The following is a 25,446-nucleotide window of genomic DNA, read 5'->3' on the forward strand; positions in this document are numbered from 1 at the left end:
CGCCACCTTGCTGCCCCAAGAATGATTCTTGAATGTGTGCTTGGATCCAGTTTTAGGAAATACACTCTAATCCACCCTTTGCAGGGAAAAAAAATTTCTCCTGCCACCTTTGGATCTTTTGCAATTTACTTGCATTTGAGCTCGCTGGTTTCAACACCTCAACCATTGAATAACTTAATCCAGAGGGTGCAGTTGTGTAGAGTTTAGTTGATGGATTAGCAGCAAGTCCTGGGTCATTGATTTGGGGACAGTAGTTATAATTCCACCACGACAAGTAGGGAATTGAAATTTGAACAATAAATCTGGATTTCTTTTATTTAAAAAAACCAGGAAGCTATTAGACTGTCATAAAAAAATCACCAGATAGACACAAAAAGCTGGAGTAACTCAACGGGACAGGCAGCATCTCTGGAGAAGAAGGAATGGGTAATGTTTTGGGTCGAGACTCTTCGTCAGAATGGTCAGAAGAACTCTGAAGAAGGGTATCGACCCGAAACGTCGCCCATTCCTTCTCTCCAGAGATGCTGCCTGTCTCGCTGAGTCACTCCAGATTTTTGTGTCTCCGGTTTAAACCGGCATCTGCAGTTCCTTCCTACACCTAAAAATCCACTATTATTGTTCAGGGAAGGAAATCTATATGTGACTCCAGTTCCAGTTCTCAAGTCACGGGAAAGGAAAACGAGAGATATAGACAATGATGTAGAGAAATATAGAACAATGAATGAAAGGTATGCAGAAAAGTAATGATGATAAAGGAGACAAGCCATTATTAGCAGTTTATTGGGTGGGAATGAGAAGCTGGTGCGACTTAGGTTGTGGAGGGATGTAGAGAGAGGGAATGCAGGGGCTACTTGAAGTTAGAGAAATCCATACTCCTGCCACTGGGTTGTCAGCTGCCCAAGCGAAACATGAGATGCTGTTGCTCCAATTTGCGTGTAGCCTCACTGTGACAATGAAGGAGGCTGAAGACAGTAAGGTCAGTGTGAGACTGGGAAGGAGAATTAAAGTGTTTAGCAACTGGTACATCAAGTAGGTTCAGGCAGGCTGAGTGAAGGTGTTCAGGGAAACGATCGCCCAGTCTACTTTTGATCTCTGATGTATAAGAGTCCACATCTTGAACAACTGATACATTAGATGAGATTGGAGGAGGTGTAAGTGAACCTGAAAGGACTGTCGGCGTCCTCGGATAGAGTTCATGTATAAGGTATAGGGACAGATGTTACATCTCCTGCAGTTGCACGGGAAGGTATCGGGAGAGGGGGTGGTTTGTGTGGGAAGGGAGTTATAGAGAGAGTGGTCTGTGTGGAAGGCGGAAAGGGGTGGAGATGGGAAGATGTGACTAGAGGTGGGATCCTGTTGGAGCTGGCAAAAATGTCGGGGGATCATGCGTTGTTTTCGGCGGCTGATGGGGTGAAAGGTAAGAACTAGGGGGACTCTGTTCCTGTTGTGACTAGAGGGAGGGGGAGCAAGGGCGGAGCTCCAGGGTGGACAGTATGGACAGTAAATGTCAGCTTTGCTAGTGCCATCCACATCCGGTGAGCAATGAAATAAAACTTACAAAAAATGTCTTTTGTGTCTCTCTTTGGTTTAACCCCAAATTGATTTTGAATATCTTGGCCAAACTCTTCATTATCTGTGGTATAAGAAGAGGAATCATATTTTCTTCAGGCCAACTATATAACTGAAATGCTTTATCCCTAATCAGTGGCTTTAAATCTCCTCCCTATTTTCTAACTGGTTTTGGCATCCTTCTTAAAATGTACTGGGGACAATTCTCCAACAAGACCTGGAGAAAATTAAGAGAGACATTAACTTCTTGTCAGTAACTCTGAGTGGGAGTTGGACGTACATTGAGGGTTAGTGCAAAAGCCAGAACGTTGTGTATCAGGTGAATCGATAGATCACAAAGTTGTAATCTGGGAATTGATAATTAACAAAGAGTCGCAACCTATTTGCTGTTGATTTTTAATGCCTCCAAGCACTTGGAGTGAGTTGATGGAGCAGGCACCTGGGCTTGTTCACAGAAGCTCGTACTAACACTGACATTGACATCAATTAATTTAGACAGAATTTAAGTATAGGTTTTTTTATTGTCATGTTCACAAAAGCTTTAGTTTAAAAGCTATCCAAACAGATCAGATAAACATGAATACAATCTAGTCAAACTCGAGTTCAATAGATAGAGCAAAGGGGAACATACAGAATACAGAATATAGTTCTCAGCATTGTCGTGCATCAGTTTATTAGAAATGTCCAATGTCCACAATGGTGTTGAGGTGAATCAGACAGTACCTTAGCTTAGACCATTTAGAACTCTGATGATAGAGGGGAAGAAACCATTCTTGAGTCTCCAATGAAGCAAATGTAGGTAAGAAAAAGTAGTGTGGAACAAAATGCGAGAAACACTCACCAAGCCATGAAGCATTTGTGGAAAGGGAAAGGGAGCTAATATTTCAAGTGTGCTGCCTAAACTGCTGAATGTCTCCCACATTTTCGATTTCTATTTCAGATTTCTTACCAAAAAAAAAAATCTTAGTGTCTTAATGCATTGGATGAAATACATCTGAAATTCCAACAGACTGTGATAGAACGCTTTAACTCTATTGGAATTCTTTGTGTAAGGAATTCACACATTAGTTCAAATAACTTCCCCCTAAAACTCAGAAGAAGGGTTCCAACCCGAAACATCACCTATTCCTTTTCTCTAGAGATGCTGCATGAACAGCTGTTACTCCAACATTTTGCATTTATCTTGGTATAAACCAACATGTGCCATTCCTTCCTATACATCCCCCATATAATCTGTTTTTTATACGTTCAAATAATTGTGAAGCATTCAATATTCTTCACAGTATTATGCATTTAGATATTTGGTATATATTTCAGTGAAATTATGAGAGTTATTGTGGCCGCATAAGTGGCTCATTTTGGAAAGCACTGTAATTCTAGCCATACTTATATTGCCTTTATTTTTTTTAGGGCTTCCTGCCCTTGTTGTGGCAACATCTGTTGGATTCACCAAATCGAAGGGATATGGCACAGTAAATTAGTAAGTTGGCAATGGCACCCTTAATGCTTTGTTAATGGTGTGTGATTATCTTTCAATGATGTTTGAGGAAGATGCAGTGGCACAGCTAGTAAAGCTACTCACTGCCTTACAGCCCCAGTGACCAGGGTTTGACCCTGACCTCCGATGTTACTTGTGTGGAATTTAACGTTCTTCCAAAGACCATATGAATTTGCTAGAGGTGCCATAGATCAGATAGTTGTACAGCACAGAAGTCACAGCATACTATTCCAATGCTAACCCATTTGTCCATCTGTGTTTTTCCCACTTGCCTGCATTAGACTTTTATTCTTTTATGCTTTGCTTATTTAAGTGCCTATTTAAATAGAGATATTTAGATTATAAACTTCTTTCTACATCCTAAAGATGTGCGAGTTGCCAGATTAGGGACAATTTATAGTTGTCAATTAATGTGTTGGTGGGTGGTAGAATATGGCAGGGTGATGGTAATGTGAGGAGAATACAATTTGATAAGGGCATGACGTGTGCTGGAAGGTTGGCATGGTCTTGTTGGGCTGAAGGGCTGTTTATCCTTGCTTTTCTTTCTCTTCGTCTCTCTCAGTAATGACCTAGTCGTTTATTCTCGTGTTCATAATTCACCATGACTCTTGTTGCTACCTCTCCCTACCTTTTGCAGTCAGCTAGCCTTTGTCTTTGGGTATTTATTCAATAGCTGGCACCAGTCTGTGCTGCATTTTGGTTACTCTTCGATAGTTATTATGAAGGCTCATCTGTATTGATGCAGCGTAGTCTTGTTGGGCTGATTCCCGGGATGGCGGGACTGACCAGGTTAATTCCCGGGATGGCGGGACTGACATGTGATGAAAGAATGAGTCGACAGGGCTTGTATTCACTTGAATTTAGAAGGATGAGAGGGAATCTTATAGAAACAAATAAAATTCTTAAGGGATTGGACAGGCTAGGTGCAGGAAAAATGTTCCTTATGTTGGGGGAGTCCAGAACCAGGGGTCACAGTTTAAGAATAAGGGGTAGGCCTGAGATGAGGGGGAAAAAATCACCCAGAGAGTTGTGAATCTGTGGAGGCTAATTCATTGGATGTTTTCAGTGTTTTCAAGAGAGAGTTAGATTTAGCTCTTAGTGCTAGAGGAATCAAGGGATATGGGGGACAAAGTGGAAACGGGGTACTGATTTTAGATGATCAGCCATGGTGATCATGGCGGCAGTGGTAGAGTTGTTGCCTTACTGCGCCAGAGTCCCGGATTCGATCCTGACTACAGGTGCTGTTTGTATGGAGTTTAGACGTTCTCCCTGTGCCTGCGTGGGTTTGCTCCAGGTGAGAGGGGTCAAGCAGTCAAATTAATGGAGTATATTTACCCCTTGCTCTTTCAGAACAATGTATTTTGGAAAGGTAAAATCTGCCTATCTCTGACATTATTCAGGGGAGATTGATAACGTAGATGGAACTACATGCACGTCTTCACATAAAAATGTTTTGGTGATAACTTAAGTAATGGGAATGGTGATTGAAGCAATTTTCAGATTTGGGTAGCATATCTTTGAAATCATTGCCTGTTATTTATTATCTTGTATACTTTAACAAATAGTGAGGATTTTTATTTCAAAAGTAACCTACTGATATCTGGCAGGTGTGAATGCAATGAAGAGAACTAGGTTGAATTATATTTCAGCACATAATTTTCACATATGGCTTAAAGGTAGAGTGTGAACTTGCCCTATTTTTATTGCATGCTGACAAATTCCTGGAATTGCTGTTCGGTTTTCAAAAATTAAAGAAAGTACCCTGATGTTTCTTGAAGTGATACATGTGGGAGAGTTTGGCACCAGGTCCCTGTAACCTTTTAATTAAGACTTCTGATCAAGAAGCAGTTTTAATCAACACATAGGTTGCAGGTAATAGGTTTAGATTACACGGGACGGTGATGTTTGAGATGGCTATGGGCACTGATGATCTTTAGGGAAAAACTGTAGAGATCTGAGATTGATTGGATACAGAGATGAAATGAGGGGTGACTGCAGGTATTATGAGATTTATTCATAATTACAGAGTAAGATATCGGTGGGTGACCGCTGATAATAAATAAAGGAACATTTGCCCTTGGTGTCAGATCATATAATGTTAGATCATATTGCTTGGGTTTAGAGATAGTCACCCCCATTCCAACTGGCTGCACGCACTGCTGGGAAGCTACTTTTCTCTTCCATGCAGTGGTCCACACCTCTCTTTAATTGTTAGCTTCAACTTACAATGGAGATCATACCTGAAGCATATGCACTTATTTAAATAGTTAAATGGACTTATTCACAAAATGCTGGAGTAACTCAGCAGGTCAGGCAGCATCTCGGGAGAGAAGGAATGGGTGACGTTTCGGGTCGAGACCCTTCTTCAGACTGAAGAAGGGTCTCGACCCGAAACGTCACCCATTCCTTCTCTCCCGAGATGCTGCCTGACCTGCTGAGTTACTCCAGCATTTTGTGAATAAATCGATTTGTACCAGCATCTGCAGTTATTTTCTTATACTACTAGTTAAATGGACTAACAGGTGGGATGGAGCAAGCTGATTGTTCTGTTATTAGGGTTCTGTTATTAATGGTGGATTGAGCATTTAATGTGTTTATGGATATAAATGTATTCAATATTTATAACGTGATGACTCAATCTCTGGGTGTAATTCTATTATGCTTTCATTTATATAAAAGACATGCAAAAAGAAACTTAAACTTTCCAACAACAAATTTATTTAGCAAGATAAATCCAATACTGATTGATCTCACATTTTTGAATGTGTAGCAATCAATTAGCTTCAAACAGCCTGCAGGATATTACAATAATGTGACTAGGAGCCTTTAAAAGGAAAGTGTCATGATTAGCAGTGGAGTGAGGCATAGATTGATGGAAGGTAATAGTGCAGAAGGGAGACATTCTGTCTGTCATACTGACGTTGGGCGATTCATGCTTGTAGCATTAATGAATAACAAGGAGCATTGGTTAGACTTTCCCTCTTTGGAGATAAACAGTATCTGTTACTTTAATTGTGTGATATATTTACCATTTATTGGTCAAAGCCTAGATGTTTAGATTAGTTTAGTGATACAACATTGAAACAGGCTTTTCGGCCCACCAAGTCAATACCGACCATTCATCACCCATTCGCATTAATTATATTATCCCATTTCCTCATCCACTCCCTCCACTCAGAAAATTTACAGAGGGCCATTTAACCTACAACTTTTGTAGAAACAAATTTGAAGCAGATTAGCTCTGCCTAAATCCCAAGCATATTTGGGATATTATTTTCATCATATTAACAAAGTTCCATTCATGCCCTTGCTCACCCAATGATTTAGTTTAGTTTGTTGGAATAACTTAGCAGGTCGGTCAGGCAGCATCTATGGAGGGAATGGACGGACTGCATTTTGGGACTCTTCTGCAGCTATTAAAGTTCAATGAGACAGGAGCAGGTAGAGCCAGTAGGTCTGCCAGGACAGTTCTGCTCATGGACTTTGAGCAGGTGATAGAAATGGCCTAATTCTGCTCCTATGTCTTATGGTCTCATTGATATGCTTTAATGGAAATAACAGTGATAATTACGAAGCCTGAGTCTTGCTCTCACTGTTCTGTAGCCATAATAGTATGGGGAAAGGTCTGGGAGATGGTGGCCTTGAGTTCATCAGTGGGGTCATGGTCAAGGGGTAAGTATGAGGAGCTGCCTGAGTGCTGACACTTGGTCTCAGCACAGTAGAGGTCAGCCTGCCAGACTGCAACTGCACCTTGTGGTCCCGGTCTGAAACGTAGTCTTGCCTCTACAGATGCTGGCTTCTGTGAGTCCCTGAGTTACACCAGCACTTTGTGCATGGCTCAAGATTCACACCATCTGCAGTTCCTTGCGTCTCAAACAATTAGTTTGCATCGTTTCTGTAAAAAACAAATGTCTTGTTGCTGAAAGTTGGAAGCCAGATTTGTTAATTTAGTTTAGGCTTTGGACTATGTTTTTGGCAGAGAGATGCAATCTGCCTGCAGAAAGGTAGTTTAACAGTTATCTCCAAGAACTAAAGTTTTTTAGGGCAGGAGTCAGTACTACAGTTTTGGAATGCACAGGTTAGGATAAGTTCCAAAACATGCTGATAAAATATTGGTGCTGCTCAGTGCCCTTGTTCTGATAATGATCTGCAAATGAGCTACAGTGCATTTTACATCTGTAGATTCAAAGAAGCACTGATTGAAACAGTGAAGTTAAAGTCAGCGTGTCTTTAGATTCTCTTTGGATTGTTTCACTGGGATTTTTGTGTCCATCAGCCTTTTGGATGAGAACTGTCAGTACAGAGCAGAAACGATTTGCAAAGTTAATGGGCTTTCTGTTGTCTGCTCATTGAGACCACTTGGAAGTGGCAAATTGTATCAGCTTTTCACTTATCACGACTGTCTCTAGTGTCTGAAGTTGACAGGTAGCCCCAGTAATGGATACTTATTTTCTCCCTTCCTCGATCCACTTTTTTTATTTTGTTCTATTTCTGTGGCCTTATGTTTGTCTATTTTTGTTACATTTTCCTGTCTGTTTGATATTTATTATCTGGCCAATGTATTGAATTTCTCAACTTGGGTCTGAAAACCAGTTGGATGACAGTCAAATGGTTATGAGGAGATTTATAAAATAGGGCAAACTGAACCAAAGGTAATTATTAATGCAGAAAATGCTGGTAATACTCAACAGGTCAGACAGCATCTAAGGAGTGAGATATGGAAACAAATGTATTTTTCTGGGGCTGGCAGATCTATTATTTTCACTGGTCAGGTCTTCACTGACAAGAGGACTGCCTGTCCAATTCCCTCATGCAGATTAGTAAAGAGTGGAAAGTCAAATATCAAACTCTCAACCTTCCTGTTAGGGTTCCCAACATTATATTTCAAGATGAAAGAACTGGTTATGGGCACTGCTTATTGTAGGTATAGTTTGCCTGATTCTATTGCTATTCCCATGAAATAATAGATTTTCTGGCCCTCATGATGCTCTCACTAGCTTTCACTTTCTCCTTTCCCCAGCCATCCAATCTCTTCTCTGCTCTCTTGATCTCTAGTGTCATTTCAGTTCTCCTGATCTTGTTTCTCTCCTGATCTTTTTTCTCTGAACTTCCAGTCCTACTGCCACCCTCCTGACTTCCCATCCATCCTCAATCTCTCCCGATCTTCAGCCCTTCCAATCTACAGTCCTTTCAAAGACCTCCTAGTTAAAGAAGCCCCACCACCTGAGGCAACTGGACCCTGACCTCTGAGGGAGACTGTGAACAAACCAAGCCATGTTGAAACGTGAGGATGAGTATCAAAGCTGGCGGAATTAGAGCAAAGGTTTGTTGTCAAGTCGACACCCTAGGCTGTGGAATTCATTACCACAGACGGCTGTGGATGCCAAGATATTGGGTATTTTAAAGGCAGTGATTGATAGGTTCAGATTAAGAAGGTCATCAATGGTTAAAGGAAGAAGGCAGGAGAATGGGGTTGAGATGGAACAAGAGATCAGTCATGATTGCATGGCAGAGTAGACTAGATGGGCTGAATGGCATAATTCTGCTCCTATGTCTTATGGATAGACTTTTATGAAAATAACAGTGGAAATTAAGAAACCCGAGTCTTGCTATCGCTGTTCCGTAGCCATAACTTGCTGCATAAAAGTAAACTTCATCACTGTATGACCTAGGGTTTCTAGGTTTACAGAACACTGCTTTAATAGTGTTTGCAGTGGGCAGAAGGTTCTTGCCCTGCCTCCAGCCTGTCTGTTGTCTATACAGAAAAATTGGCATTACATAATCGTACAGAAAAGCCAAATCATTGGATAGTTGGCAAGTCCAAATACCTTGCACAATTACCAAGCAGCTGTCCCACCCCAGGTAGTGTTTGACTCTTGCCTTGGATAATTGTGGCTGTTGACAGCCAAGGGCAAGGTGTCAGCCATCTATTTACCACTGAGAGGGATTTTGGCGGTGAGCCATTCTCCTCATCTGCTGTCTCCAGACTCAGCGACGACAGTTTTAAACTTAGAATTGCTGTTGTGAGGAAAGTCCTCCCTCTTTAGTCGAAGGAGTTGCCCCCATGAAAATGAGTGACCTGGAGCATTAGAATTGCAGGGTTCGGAGGCATGAGTTTTAGAACATAGAAATACATGGCACAGAACAGGCCATTCGGCCTACAATGATTGTGCTGAACATGATGCCAAGTTAAAATAAACTTCTCTGCCTGCACGTGATCCTTATCCCTAATATCCTTGCATATCCATGTACAGTATCAATGTATAAGGCTCTTAAATGCCCCTATTGTACCTGCCTCCACCACCATCCATGGTTGCATATTTCAGGCACTGACCACTCTGTGTGTACAAAAAAAACTTGCCCAGCTCATCTCTTTTAAACTTTTCTCTCTCATCTTAAAACTATGCCCTCTAGTCTTTGACATTTCCATCCCGGGAATAAGGTTCTGACTGTCTGCCTATCTATGCCTCTCATAATTTTGTATACTTCTAACATTTCTTCCCTCAGTCTCTGATGCTCCAGGGAAAACAGTACAAGTCTGTCCAATGTCACCTTATAGCTGATACCCTGCAATCCAGGCAGCATTCCAGTAAAATCAAAGGACTGCAGTGGCTGGTTAATACACAAAAGGAGACCAAGTGCTGGAGTAACTCAGAAGGTCAGGCAGCATCTCTGAAAAACATGGATAGGATACCTTTTGTGTCGAGACCCTTCTTCAGAAGGGTCTTGACCTGAAACGTCACCTATTCATATTCTCCAGAAATGCTGCCTGTCCTGTTGAGTTACTCTGGATTTTGTGCTCTTTTGAGCATTCTGGTAAACCTCTTCTGCACTTTTTTCATTGCTTATAATTATTCTTGTCAGGTCCTTGCTAGAATAATTTAGGATTAAAAAGAGCTGGGTTGTCTCTCTAGATGTATTTGCATTTAACTGTTTTCCCCCTTTTTTTCCCTCTGTGATATCCTGCACATGCAACATTCAGCCATATTTCAGAAATAATTAGTGATAAAGTTTATTTCAGACTTTGTGAGAATAGAATAAAATGTCACATAAATACAAATGTCTTTGTTGTTTCTTGTATCGGGAATGTGCTTGCAGGTGGTAGTTTCTTAGATGTTTCAATAGTAGATAAGTTGAACTACTCTCGGTCTTCCCTGGAGCCTACTCCTTGGAGATTTGCGTATATCCTTGTTCTCTAGTGATGTTGCCTGATCCTCTGGGTTGCTCCAGCACATCGTGTCTAATATTCTTATGCACAAGTCTGCAAGGAATAAACATGCCTGGAAAATTCAGCATACGTCAGCTATGTTTTAGGTCTGCCTGGAGATGATTTTCTGGGCTTATACATTCAGTAGTGGTGAGAAAAAATTCTGAGGATCTGAGAAAGGTCCACCAATGTTTATTTTTTATCTTGGCATATACTGTAAAAGCAGTGAAACTTGAGTTTCACTTTTTAGGAAATTTGTTTCCCACAAGCCTGCTAATTGCACACATATGTAAACATAGCCCTTCTAGAAATATACCGAAGTGACATGAGATAAGCCCCATAAAAGCACCGTGACCTCTGCTGGCTTGGAGGAGAACAATTATCAACTATGCGCATTCAGTTATACATGCGTCATCAATTATCAACGTCACTACAGCTTTGAACGACTCTATCTGATGTGAGGCTGTGTTGTAAAGCTCTGATATAAAAATGACAATCATCTGAAAGAACCTAACCAGCAACTACTTTCCCCATCACCTTCCAGAATTCAATAGACAATAAACAATAGGTGCAGGAGGAGGCCATTCGGCCCTTCGAGCCAGCACCGCCATTCAATGTGATCATGGCTGATCATTCTCAATCAGTACCCCGTTCCTGCCTTCTCCCCATACCCCCTGACTCTGCTATCGTTAAGAGCTCTATCCAGCTCTCTCTTGAATGCATTCAGAGAATTGGCCTCCACTACCTTCTGAGGCAGAGAATTCTTTGGTAAATCTTATCATTGCTGCATTAAGAAATTAATTTTAAATCTTTCTTTTGCTTCCTGCAAAGGAACATTCTCAATGTGTTCTCCATCAACTATAACCCTTTCTCTTTATTATCTGTACATTTCTCATTGAATTTATCCATTTAATTGGCCATGAATAACTGTACAGAACATAGTTAGAGCTCTTGTAAACTGCATTTTTGCAGCAGAATCACATTTGGTTCATATCCATATGCTTTGTTCTAAACATGATCTAGAAATGTTCATGCAATCTCACTATGTTAGCAATTTCAGACTAGCCAATAAAAAGCCATGTTGAGATCAGATCATGAACATGATAAAAATCTCTTAAAACATGCTGGGCAGGAAAGAACTGCAGATGCTGGTTTAAATAAAAAATAGACACAAAATGCTGGAGTAACACAACGGCACAACAAAGACATTTGTATTTATGTGACATTTTATTCTATTCTCACAAAGTCTGAAATGAACTTTATCACTAATTATTTCTGAAATATGGCTGAATGTTGCATGTGCAGCATCTCTGGAGAGAAGGAATGGGTGACATTTCGGGTCGAGACATCGGGTCTGAAGAAGGGTCTCGACCTGAAACGTCACAGAAATCCTCTCCAGAGATGCCTGTCCCGCTGAGTTACTCCAGCATTTTTGTGTCCATTAAAACATGTTTATACATTGCCAGTATAATTATTTATTCATCAATGAGTCAGAAGTTGCAGAATAAACGTATGTTTCATATAGAAGCAATGAGAGAAGATTTGCAATTAATCTTAATGTACTGAACAGGGAGATAATGGAGGGGGATATGTATAGCTTTTAATCCTCCAGCATTTTTGCCTTTCAACATCTTTTTCACTCCTCTTGTATCAATTTAAACACATTAATTCCCATTTGCTCCCTAGTCCCAAACCAACACTCTCCATATGATCAAAAAAAAACTGCTGGAGGATTTCAGCAGGTCAGGCAGCGTCTATGGAGAGAAATGGACAGACATTGCTTAAGGTTGGGACTCTCCTTTGGAAATGTTGTCTGAACATTTCCCTCTACAGATGCTGCCTGACCCGCTGAGTTTCTGAGCTCTAGATTCCAGCATCCGCAGTCTCTTGTACTTTCTATTCTGACAGATTCGGTGGTGGCAGGCTTTGTGCTTGATTATTTCCACCTCTGTTAGAACTATGGAACTTTGTTGTCATTGCTGGCCTCGGTGTTGCATCTTGAAATTTAAGAACCAGTATTTTAATTCAGTGTCATTTTATAATTAGGTTGGAGTACCTTTTCTGCTTCTGTTTGTTTTTGGGAGGAACAAAATTATTGGATTTTCATATCATCATCTTGTAGTCAAGATTTCTATTCTCATATCTGTGGAAAGTGGTGACTTGTTTCCATGGGAACTGGATTCGCATGACACATACCAAAATTATCCGCAATGGATAATTGTAGACACTGGATGCTGGAAGGCTGTGTAATAATATGAGGGGGCATTGTAAAGAATAAAAAAAATAGCAAAAGACATACACAAATGTACTGTGTTTCACCCCAGAGCAGTTTACAAATGAAAACCATCAGAAATTGATTCAGTGCTGTAATTAAATTTTGTATCCACCTGAGAGAACAGGCAGCACTTGGTATCACTGTCCAAATGCAGCACTTCTTTAGTTCTGCACTAGAGTATTTATTTATTTATCCCGCTTGTGAATATGGCTGGCAATGCTATCATTTATTGGCCAACGTTTATTGCACCAAGCTGAGGAGGCATTTAAAAGTCAATGACACTTTTTGAGTCTGTGCTAGAACAGACTGGGTAAGTACACGGATTTATTTGGAAGGATATTATTCGACCAGACAGAATTTTTACACCAATTGTTTAGTTTCTTGGATACCATTACTGAGACTAGTTTAACTTTTAATTTAAGAGATAATCATTTGAAATTAATTTCTTGAGCTCCCAACTTTTGTCTCTGAACCATTGATCTGGAATTTTGATTTAACTTGTTTCCTCGAACTCTTGTTCATTAACGTAACAACTCAGAACCATATCCCTCACGTCAGGCTAAACCTTTGCTTGGAGTGAGGCTTGAAGCCACAACCCGTGATTGAGCGGCTCGTATATTTCCAATTGAGTCAGTCCTCGCATGTTTGCCTATTTATCCTCTCCAGCCCAATTCCCGAATTACTCACCTACATGTTTGCCTTAGAGTACTATAAGTATTGTGAGAACCTTTTGAAGAAGTAATCGAGAAGGTTGATGTGGGTAGTAGACGCAATCGAGCTGGACTTCAGGAAGGTCTTTACTACGGTTCAGCATTGTTGGTTATTCTGGAAGGTTAGATTATGTGGGATCCAGGGAGAGCTAGCTAATTGGATACATAATTTGCTTGATGGTAGGTAATAGAGAGTTGTGGTGAAAGATTGCTTTGAGGCCTGTGAAGTGGTGTGTCTTAGGGATCAGTGGTGGGCCGATTGTTGTCTGTCATCTCATCTGTATCAACAATTTGGATGAAAATGTACAAGACATGGTTTATAAGTTGGCATTTGACATTAAAATAAATTGTATCATAGAAATGAAGAACTTTATCAAGAATTACAGTGGGATCTTGAGAAAAATCGGTCGAGGAATGGCAAATACAGTTTAATTCAGTATTTTGCATTTTGGGAATGATTGAGCTCTGGGGGGTGTTGTTGCACAAAAGGGTTCAGGTGTACAAGTACATAGTTCCCTGAAAGTGGCATTAGTTAGACACGGTGGGGAGGAAGGTTTTTGGCACTTTGGCTTTTATAAAGGCATTGAATAAAGAAGTTGGGATGTTGCAGTTGTACAAGACATTGGTGAGGCCTCGTCGGGAGTATTATGTTCAGTTTTGGTCACCCTGCTGCAGGAAAGATGCTTTTAAGCTGGAAAGAATGCAGAAAAGATTTACAAGGACATTGACAGGGCTCAGGTGCAAGTTATAGGGATAGGTTGAAATGATTGGATTTTATTCCTTGGACCATAAGAGACTACGAGGTGATCTTGTAGAGATGTATAACATCACAAGGGGTTTAGATGGGGTGAATTTGCACCTTGTTTTTCTCAGACATGGGGAATCAAGAACCAGAGGGCAGAGTTTTAAGATGAATGGGGAAAGGTTTAATAGGAACCTGAGAGGCAACTTTTTCATATAGAAGGTGGTAAGTACATGGAACAAGCTGCTTCATGCGGTGGAAATGCAATAACAACAATTCAAGGATTTTTTTAAAGGAATGTTTTCGTGAGTTAAGGGGCAAAGGCGAACAAATGGGACGCTTAATTGGGCACTTTGGTTGGCATGAAGAGGTTAGGCCGAAGGGCATGTTTCCAGGCCGCTTTGCACTAGAACTCTGTAATGTATGGTTCAGAAAACAAGAGAGAAAGGGAGTCATTTCAACATCGTGATAAGAGATTTTAAGTCCACTTGTCATATGCATAAATAATGTTATTTTGTAATTACATATGAAAAGTGTCCAATGTGATTAATTTTGTATGGCTTAAATATATTGGTTTCCACGCACACAGGTTAGATATAATTTACTACTTTCATCTCCCAGATCCTTGTTAGGTAAAGAGACCCTCCTGAGAACTTTTTTTTTTAAAGCATAAATATGAACAAATTATCACGGATTACCAATTCTTTATATTTTTACCAGAAACTAGTCGATGTTCTCAGTCTCGTGCAATTTATTTATTATTCAAGGATTTTTTTATAGGCTGGCTGAAATCTCTGAGCTTTATTGACAAAGAGAGGATCATACATCATTCTTCCCACAGCTCACAACTCGTGAAGTTGAGTAATGAGTTTCTTGATCATACTTGGCATCGGTTGCTTTACAGCCTATACCCAATTAATAAACAAACATTATTCATGGAAGGTGCTCTCCTTTAATCTTTGTTAAAAATATCAAACTGTTACTGATTGAAATGGTAAGTGTATTCAGTTACCAGAGCGAGGGAGATCGTAGTTTGACGTAACTTTATGAAGTGTAATGCATTTAAACAATGTCATGTTAAATTGATTAGAATTGGTACATTAAACATTGTGGCTGCTTCAGATTATAAAGCGATACATTTAACACTTTTGCCTCTAAATTTCACTTGTTTCTTTCCGACCCTTGGATTTATTTCCAGGCAGTCTGGCAAACCGCCAGTTTCTTTGCCTACAGGAACACTTAATATGTGACTTTAAAAAATGAAGTTGGGTTTTTAGCTGCTGGTCACCTATTGTAGTAACATTAATCAAGTAGCCAGTGATTAAATTTAAAAGGGGTAGTAGGGTGGTGCTGGTCTTCGTTTGTGCTGCTGACATTTGCCTACTTTGGGCATGAAAGAAAGTTTTGGTCACATCGTAATTGTGCATCGATCCATAATTTTGTGTTTGTTGAATGGGATGACATGTTCTCTCCTACTCATTTCCCTTCTAGTTTAAGGTATTATCACCTTTTGATTCTACAACTAAAGCATTCCATGGAGATACAGCTTGGGTAGGTTTGGTCTTAGGGTTAGGAAAGAATTGACTGGGGGAATGAGAGACGGGTGAAGATAAAAAGGGGGAGGAAGCAAAGTCAGTGCAGAATGGTCAGGTTCATAGAGAGGGAAAGGGAACAATAAAGAGGAATAAGACCCTTGCCATTAAATGAGAACCAGTGCTTCGCATGCACGAGAAAGAATTGTGCATTCATTGAGAGGAAGAGCAGAAGAAAGCCTATTGATTTACTAGTGTTAAGAGTGTGTGACGTAAAAGCAATCACTGTGAAGGTGGAACAGGGCAGTTCCAGCATTAAAGAAAGTGAACTGGAGGAGGACATTGTTGACGTGAACAATAAAGGAACAGCACAGGAAGAACAATGTTGGCATGGAATGGAGTTGAGTAAAGTAGTTAATGGGGAAGGACAATTCCATGTCAAACAGGTTGAATTGAAAGGAGAGTGGAAGATGTGCCAGACTAATTGAGTATTAGTCATGCTGAATAAATTTATTGTCATGTGCACGGTAAGGTACAGGTACACTGAAAATCTTGCTCACAGCAACATCACGGGCACATAGACAGGTACAAAACACCATAAATCGCATGTAGAATTTCCAAGAGAAAGAAGACTGCACAAAAAAACATGACATCATGCAAAAGCATAATCAGAAAGAAAATCAAGACCATGATAGTGCAATAGATGGACTTAAGAGTCCCATTGTCTCGGTAGGATGAGGGTTGTGCAGGTTGTTTCAAGAATCTGATAATTGTATGAAAGTAGCTGTTCATGAGGCTGGGGCTGTAGGGTTTCAGGCTCCTGTATGTCCTGCCCAATGGTAGCAGTGAGAAGAGGGCATGGCCTGGATGGTGGTGATCCTTGATGATGAGCAGCACCGCATAGATTATTTTGATGAAAGGGGCGAGGGTATGCTCATGATGGACTGGCTGAGTCCACCACTTCTGCAGCCTCTTGCATTCCTGTACATTGGAATTACCATACCATGTAATCAGTCAGGATAATTTCTGCAGTATATCTGTAATAGTTTGCTTCGGTGTTTGAAGACATACCAAAGTTAGTTAGTTTAGTTAATTAGTTTGTTGCCACCTGTACTGAGGTACAATGAAAAACCTTTATGTTGGTTTGCTGTCCAGTCAGCGGAGAGATTACAATTGAGTTGTAAAGTAGAGGCACCGGTGCATCTACTTCGTGATTACATCTATGTGCTTGGCCCAGGACAGGTCACCCGAGATGTTAAAGCCCAACGAATTTGAAGATGATAACTCCCCACCAACAACCAGGTGACAAAAATTGGTACCTGGTCTCTGGATTTCCTTTTCTGAAGTCAGCGATCAGTTCCTTGGTCTTGTTGACGTTGAGGGAGAGGTTGTTGTTGTGGCACCCCTCAACTAGGTGTTCTGTCTTTCACCTGCATGCTGACTCATCACCACCGGTGATAATTCGGTCAACCACAGTGATGTAATCTTCGAATTTGCAGGCAGCATGCAGTAGTATTAAAAGACAAGACGAATGTTAACATGAGACGAAAAAGATTGGAGGAAGTTGAGTGACAATTTAAGTAGTTTTTGGGATGTGACAGTAGTTGCTGAAAATCCCATGTTATTCCACCTCTCCTTTATATTGAGCTTAAAACCCCCGCCCATTCAATTGTAACTGAGAAAATGTATTATTACTGATATGCATATAGCTGGGTGTTTTGATCTTAAAGTTAGTTTTGTCTGATTTATCATGTTTTGGAAACTAAGTTAACCCTTTTTGAAGCTATTGGTGTGTTGATGATGCGTTTGTCCTTTGGACGTGCATCTCCAGAAGGTGCCAAAATTTTGCTCTCTTTAAAGAGTTGCTGACATATGCTGAATTCAAAATTTGACTGGGTTGAAAATAGAATGAGGGGGGGAAATTGGATCGAGATGTAATGATTTCTTTTGAAGTTAATTGGAGACCCTGATATTGGCCACCTTTACATTATGAATTGTTACAGTAAAAGGGGATGATAAAAGAAATAATGCTCTTTAAAGAAACTGATCTTTAATATCAGTTTAACGTTGTTGAAATGTTTAGACAGTCCCATTCATGATTAGGTAGATTAGCTATAAAGCATCCTGTATTTTTCAATTGGTAGCATGCCCTACATCTAACCCTGTGCCTTTGTGCTGTTTTCTTATATTGCAGTTGCTGGCTTTCCTTGGAAGGTGGTCTCCTCTATGCCTTTGTTGGACCTGCAGCCGTTGTTGTTTTGGTATCACATTTTGAGTCTCATTTCATTTACCATTGATAACTGTACTGGTCATAAAATAATGAGAGAAAGTTACATTTTGGAGCTTTGATTGTTGCCTTTAAAAATATATTTTATGTTTTGTACATTTTTATTTCAACAGGTGAACATGGTTATTGGCATTCTGGTATTTAACAAACTTGTATCGAAAGATGGAATAACAGATAAGAAACTGAAGGAACGGGCAGGGTATGATTATAAATACATCATCTAGCATTTTATTATAATTTGAAAGATGCTCACCATATTTCCTTGATTTAAAAATAATTAATAGGGTCTATTATTCCTCCAGTGTTTACTAACCCACAACCTGCTTGCAAAGAGTAACCTTAAAATGTTAAATTATGATTTTACCATATTTAGCAAGCCATTGGTATACTCTAAATTGATAATAATTCCATCTTCTTGGCTTGTGTTGAAATTTACTTTTGAATGGGTCATGGTTTTGTTATGCTTGAGAGTGTACTGAATTGAATGAAACAGCATCCTTTTTGTTGGTCAATAAATAGTTTTAATAATTTACTTAGCCAATAAGTTAGAGTTGCCAATCCGTGAATGCTCTGGAAAGGCTATACTAGAATGCTGGCTTGAAATGAAAAAATCATACCTTCATGTATTTGAACATCAAATTCATAATTGCAACTTTCTAATGAGGGAATAAACACCAATCTTCACAGTGCATACTTTGACAATTTAAACATTTAAAAAAAATAATGCTCAGCAACATTTAAATGAATTTAAATGAATTGAAAAATTGTGCTGCATTAATTCCCAAAGGCTCTAATCATATATTCATAGTTTAACCAGTGTTTGGCAAAGTTGCAGCATAATGTCCGAAACCTTATGTTCCATGCATCTTTTCAGCACCATTCTTGGCCTCCTATCACCCAGCCAATTTCAGATCCTTGGATGCCATATGTCTTAATCTTCCAAACCATCTTACCAATCAGTCCCTTGCAAAATGCCTCACTGAAGTCAAAATTGACATCTACCACCCTTCCATCATCAGTCCTAGCTACCTCTTCAAAAAGCTCACTCAAGTTAGCGAGGCAGGTTTTTCCCCTGCAAAACATGCTGTTGACTACTTCTAACCTGCCCCTTCCTTTCCAAGTGTGTGCAAAGCTCATGAGGCTGTTGTTCCTGCTGTATCCCTGCTGCCCTTCTTTAACAAAAGAATATTAGCTATCCTCCAGTCTTCTCACGTGTGGATCACAAAGATATAAATACTCCATCAGGGCAATAGCTGTCTCCTCACTTACTGTAGGTACCTGTGACAGGCCTGGAGATTTGATAACTCCTGTACCTCCCATGACATCTAACAATTCCTCTTTCTTAATACTGACCTGCTCCAGAGTACTCTCTGTGTATCCATTATCTTATACGTCCTTCTCCTTGGTGAAAATTGTGTGGTACTAATTTTGGACCTGTCTTGTTTTACCTGGTTCCACACATAGATTAGCCTCGCCAGTCCCTAAGGGGACTGACACTTTCCCTGACTACCCTCTAGCTCATGATGCCATTATAAAATGACTTGGGATTCTCCTTAATCTTACTTGCCAATGATATATAATGGCCTCTTTATTCCTACCTAATTTCCTACTTCTTCTGCACACTCTATATTCCACCATATAGGGCACTATATGCATACTCTATATTCTGCTCGATCCTATTTGCATATACTGGCGAATGTTTTCTTTTTTTCATGATCAGACGTCCAATAATGTTTGTTCTTCCACGATTCCCTAATCTTGCCACCTACGTCTTTCACCCTTACTTCAACATGCTGGCCCTGAACTCTTTCTGTCTTTTAAAGGACTCCCACTTGTCAGCTGTCATTTTACCAACCAGCATCTGCTCCCGATCTACTCTCACCATGTCCTCTCTTAAGGTAAGGTAAGGTAAATCATCCTTCTCCAAAATCGGTTTCTTAACTTGAGGATCAACCACATCCCTTTCCATAACCATCTTGAAACTTACAGAATTATGGGCACTGTTACCAAAGTGTACCCACAGGGACAGTAGTTCCTTCTCATGACCAGTTCCATTTCCTAAAATAAAGTTGAGTAGTGCCCCATCTCTATTAGGAATATTGTCTCAGAATTAGAATATATTGTCTCAAAAAGCATTCTTGCTGCCCCATCTAAGCCCCTTGTACTAAGGCAGTCTATATTAGGAAAGTTTAAATTCCCTACAGTTGTAACATCATTGCTCTTGCAGATTTGTCCCTCTAATTCCTGCTGGCTATGGGATGCCCTTTGATATAACCCCAACAAACTGATTTCTGTTATAAAATTCCACCATAGGTACTCATTACAACTTCAGAAGTTATCTCAATGAGTATTTCTTCTTTGTTTTTACTGTGGAGAAAAACATGAAGACTAGGTGACATTTCAAGTCGGAACCCTTCCTCAGACTGAAAGATATAGGTCGGCGGGTGGGGGTACTGGAGGCGAGGAAAGGCCAGAACAAATTAGGGCCGGCAACAGATGACCTCAGGAAGTGTGGAGTCCATAATTGCCCATTGTCGGCTGGGGAAGGTGTGCTAATGAGAAGGATAAAATGATGCGAACAGTGTAATGGGTATCGATCCCGACTACAGGTCCTGTCTGTACAGAGTTTGTAAATTCTCCCCGTGACCGCGTGGTTTTTCTCTGAGATCTTCGGTTCTTGGTAACTTGGATAGGTTGGGTGAGTGGGCAGATGCATGGCAGAGGCAGTATAATGTGGAGGCCGATTCACTGGATGCATTCAAAAGAGAGTTAGATAGAGCTCTGGGCTAGCGGAATCAAGGGATATGGGGTACTGATTGTGGATGATCAGCCACAATCACATTGAATGGCTGTGCTGGCTCGAAGGGCTGAATGGCCTACTCCTGCACCTATTTTCTAAGTATCTATGTTTCGCCAGAGACGTACCAGTTTGGCAGTTAATTGGCTTTCTATAAAATGTAAAAATTGTCCCTGGTGTGTGAAGGGCAGTGTTGATATGCGGGGATCACTGGTTGGCGTGGACTTGGTGGGCCAAAGTGCCTGTTTCCGTGCTGTATCTCTAAACTAAACTAAACTAAACTAAATACAGACATATTTTAAATTGCATTTTTTCTTTTTTTTTAACTGAAAGCCATCAATATTTCAGTATTTCTACTGAGTAGTATTATGAATCTTTTACATACACACATATTTGCTTTAGTACAGCAATTCAAAGCTGGTCATTCACACTGATCACATCTCCAAAGTTCAGTTCCATTTGGCAAATGGATGAAATTCTAAACAGATTCTTATTCAAAGTCTGCTTCATTTCCTTTATAATTGCTGAAAGACTGCACATTGGCGCAGCAGTGGAGTTGCTGCCTTACAGCATCAGAGATCAGTGTTTGAATCTGATTATGTGTGCTGTCTGTATGGAGTCAGCACGTTCTCCCTTTGACTTCGTGGGTTCTCTCCGGGTGCTCCAGTTTCGATCCCACACCTTAAAGACGTTCCGGTTGTAGGTTAATTGGATTCTGCAAATTGGCTCCAGCGGGTAGAATAGAATTAGTGTACAGGTGATTGCTGGTCAGCGTGGACTCAATCGGCCGAATGACCTGTTTCCACGCCGTATAAACTAAACTAAGCTAGGCTACAACTTGTGACTGGCCTTCTATACTTGATTTCCATCGTGATAGCAGAACACTGTTAAGTAACTGTAGCAGATTGGCATTCATTCTTTCATGCTGTAGAAACTGAAATTAGTTGTTACATAATGTGTGAGAAGCATTTGTGAAGAGAGTTGTGTCCTTGAAACCACTAAACCTTGCATTTTAATTCAAGGTCTTCATAGTAAAGCAACAACAATAGTAGCTTAGCAACCCTTTTTCTCACAGTTGGTAGGAGCAAAATAGAGACCAACTCAGAGTACAGAAACAATTTATCAGTAACATTTTTTGTTACCCTTTAGAATAGAATAGTAAGATGGACAAATGCTTTAGCAGCAAAATTTCTCGGACATTCTAAAGCAGGATAGTAAACAATTAATGAAAATATATAATATTAATGAATGGATTTCTCATGAAACTGAGCTCATTGCTCCTCTGATCAATTGCATCCAGCCTAAACTATTTGTTGGTGGGAAGACAACAATGAAAGTTCCTGACTGGGAGATGACCTGATCATGAACACTTCCAAATTGGCACTGGGTTCTGCTCATCTTTCAGCGTTTTTTGTTTGTTTCACTCCCTATTTTTAACCCTCACAACCCAGAATATAGGAACATAGAAAATAGGTGCAGGAGGAGACCATTTGGCCCTTCGAGCCAGCACCGCCATTCAATGTGATCATGGCTGATCATCAACAATCAGTAACCCCTGCCTGCCTTCCCCCCATATCCCCTGATTCCGCTAGCCCCTAGAGTTTTATCTTTATCTTGCATCCTGCTGGACTGGTGTTTAAATCTATGCTCTTTTATGATAGTGAATTATCACTTGATAGCACTCTAGTGGATCTCTGCACCAGACTGCCATTACAGGTTCTCAAGACTAAATAAACAATTTCTTATTCCAGCTTAATCAAACGCAATAGAGAATTAAACACTTTAAAAAAAAAAAATCATATCTGAAATTGCAATATTTCATTCAACTAGTTATAATGGAGACAAAGTGCTGGAATAATTTGGCAGATCAGACAACAATGAAAGTCCCTTAGTGGGAGACCATGTGATCTCTGAGTTACTCCAGCACTGTTCATTCTTCTGTGTAAACCAACATCTGTATTTCCTTGTTTCTCCTAGTTATAATGCTAAATGATTACTAGAGATATAGCATGGAAACAGGCCCTTTGGCCCTCCCAGTCCATGCCAACCAGCAATCACCCCGCACACTAGCACTATCCCACACACACTAGCAACAATTTCCAATTTTACAGAAGCCAATTAAGCTACGTCTTTGGAGTGTGGGAGGAAACTGGAACATCTGGAGGAAACCCACGCAGTCAAAGCAAGAACGTACAAATTCCGTACAGACAGTACCCGTAGTCTGGACCGAACCCGACCCTCTGGCGCTGTAATGCAGTGACTCTACTGCTGCGCCACTGTGTGGCCCGATTAATTAATAAGAAAAAGAAAATTAAATATTATTTGTTTCAAATTTCGGAATCAAATTTTTTATGTTCGTGAATGAATACGGATTTACAAACTTAATTTGTGAACTTGCAGCGGTATTGAGACTAATATTTAGCAGAAATCACACAAGGGAATACAGTTTCCTTTTCTCCCAAAGCCTGAAGAATCTGCTGAATGTCAGCGTGCAACGGTTTGGGCAGCCCTCGCGGATGGCATCTTGCAGCTCAGAGTTTGTCACTCACCAGAACTAATCTAGCAGTTTCACTGGAGACCGTAGCAGCTGTCAGGGAATTCTATCCTGCCTCTGCCACAAAATTGTATCTTCGCTCTAAACCACAGAGTACTCAGTTGATCCACAGAGTACTCAGTTGATCCACAGAGGTTTAGGAAGCTCTGGATTTAGTTTAGAGATACAGCATGGAAACAGGCCTTTCAGCCTACTGAATCTGCGCCATCACTCCATCCCCATTACACTATCTCACACTGCACGCTAGGGAAATTTACAATTTTTTCCGAAGCCAATTAACCTACAGACCTGTGCGTCTTTGGTGTGTGGGAGGAAACCGGAACATCCGTGAAAAACCCAGGCACTCACGGGGAGAATGTACAAACTCTCTACTGGGCAGCATCCAAAGTCAGGATCGAACTCGGGTGTCTGGCGCTGCAAGGCAGCAACTTTACCCTGCGCCACCATGCTGTCAAGTTGGAAAGGTTTTCATAATTTCTCTGTAAATACGGATTTACAAACTTAATTTGTGAACTTGCAGCGGTATTGAGACTAATATTTAGCAGAAATCACACAAGGGAATACAGTTTCCTTTTCTCCCAAAGCCTGAAGAATCTGCTGAATGTCAGCGTGCAACGGTTTGGGCAGCCCTCGCGGATGGCATCTTGCAGCTCAGAGTTTGTCACTTTTAATCTTAGAATGAAATGAATTCTTCCTAATCTCAGTGTATTATGACTGATCTTTTTTTAAACCCATGTTAAGCTCGATTCATTGCTTCCTCACCTCTTCGTTTCTATATTTTAGCACTTTAAAAAAAAAAAAGACAAATTCCATTAATTTAGGAAATCGGTTAAGTGAAAAACATCTTTATGGACACTGTCAACCATTAAATTTAAAATGCTTCCTTTTAATTCCTTCCCCACAAATCTCCGGACGACAGCAGTAAAATTAGCCCAAAAGAAAATCGCATGTGCATAGATTAAGAACTAAATTATAAAATAGTGCTGTGCAGAAGGGAGGTCATTTCATCCATTGAGTTTCGGCCAACTTTTCCGAAGAGCACTTTAGTTAATTCTACTCTCCTTCCATTCTCCTATATCATTCAACTATGAAATTCATTCCCTTTGGACATTTATATTAATTCTGCATCTAATTCCCTTTCAGGTATGATATTCTAATTCCAAAAAAATATCCACATTTCGCTTCTGATCCTTTTGATATGAGGTGTTTCAAATTTATGAAGGATTTACAATAAATGCCCTTCACCAACCCAGCTTTCAACCGAGGTAAATAGTTTCCCTGCATTTATTGTAAATCCTTCATAATTTTAAACTCCTCTATCAAATTCCCTTCTAACCTTCTGTAAAGAGAAGAATCCCGACTTCTGTGGCCACTCCATAAAACAAATTCCTTCCACTCACAAATCTAATTTGTGCATTTCCAAAAAATGTTATACCCTTTGTTCTATATTTGTCGGACAAACCTTATCAACCACTGAGCTCTTTTAAAGCCCAGATTTATTTTTCTCTGTTTACATTGGTAATCTATCCTGCTATTTCCATGAAATTCGTGCATAGCTGCCAGGCTTTCTCTATTTTGTCACCATCTTCAAAATAGTAACTTGTTTTCCCTAGTTTAGTTCTTTCTATCAAATCATACTGCCTTCCTCTTTGTGTTGAAGTTCATTTGCCTGGCTTGTTTGTGCCCACTTGATCTATTGCTGCCTTCCTCAATGTTCACTCCACTTCCAAACACTGTGTTACTTGCAACCTTTGAAATACGTGTTATGAGCTCCCAATCTTTAACTGAGACATTAAACTATGACTTTATCAACTCTCTTGAGTAGATGTAAAAGATCTTTTTGCACTGCGGCAAAAATTGGAAGTTATTCCATTCTTTGTCCAATATATTTATTTGTCAATCAGCGTTTTTAAAACCCATAACAACCATCAAAACTTTGCTGTTTGTTGAAACATGCCACGTATATTCTTGTTGTATTTTCTATATTATAACTATGTGGACTTCAAAAAGACTTATTTTGTTATACACATGCTTTCGAGATTTCCCTTTAACAAATTCACCCTGTTTTATCTTGATTAGTTGATGCTTACCCAGATGGCTGATCATTTTGATTATGATCTGGATTAAAATGATCTATTTTGCCTGGATCATGGAAAACCAGATCTTGACCGTGGTAATTTATACTTCTTAAGTGACGTCCAACAAAACCGCAACAACTCTTCCTTTAAGGATTTAATTCCATTTATCGATGGATTCCTTGTACCTTTTGAGTTTT

General features: G+C 40.0%; 1 protein-coding gene across 12 annotated transcripts in view; it reads left to right on the plus strand.

Moving 5' to 3' along the window:
- adgrb1a (adhesion G protein-coupled receptor B1a) overlaps window positions 1-25,446 on the plus strand; it is a 449,476-nt gene that overhangs the window by 362,553 nt on the left and 61,477 nt on the right. For all 12 annotated transcript variants that reach the window (XM_078397552.1, XM_078397555.1, XM_078397557.1 and 9 more), the window contains 3 exons: window positions 2,980-3,049; window positions 17,728-17,794; window positions 17,934-18,019. In XM_078397552.1, the coding sequence (XP_078253678.1) occupies window positions 2,980-3,049; window positions 17,728-17,794; window positions 17,934-18,019 (223 nt within the window). The remainder of the gene's footprint in view (window positions 1-2,979; window positions 3,050-17,727; window positions 17,795-17,933; window positions 18,020-25,446) is intronic.

Source organism: Rhinoraja longicauda, chromosome 4 (assembly GCF_053455715.1).
Source record: "Rhinoraja longicauda isolate Sanriku21f chromosome 4, sRhiLon1.1, whole genome shotgun sequence".
Lineage (NCBI taxonomy): Eukaryota > Metazoa > Chordata > Chondrichthyes > Rajiformes > Arhynchobatidae > Rhinoraja > Rhinoraja longicauda.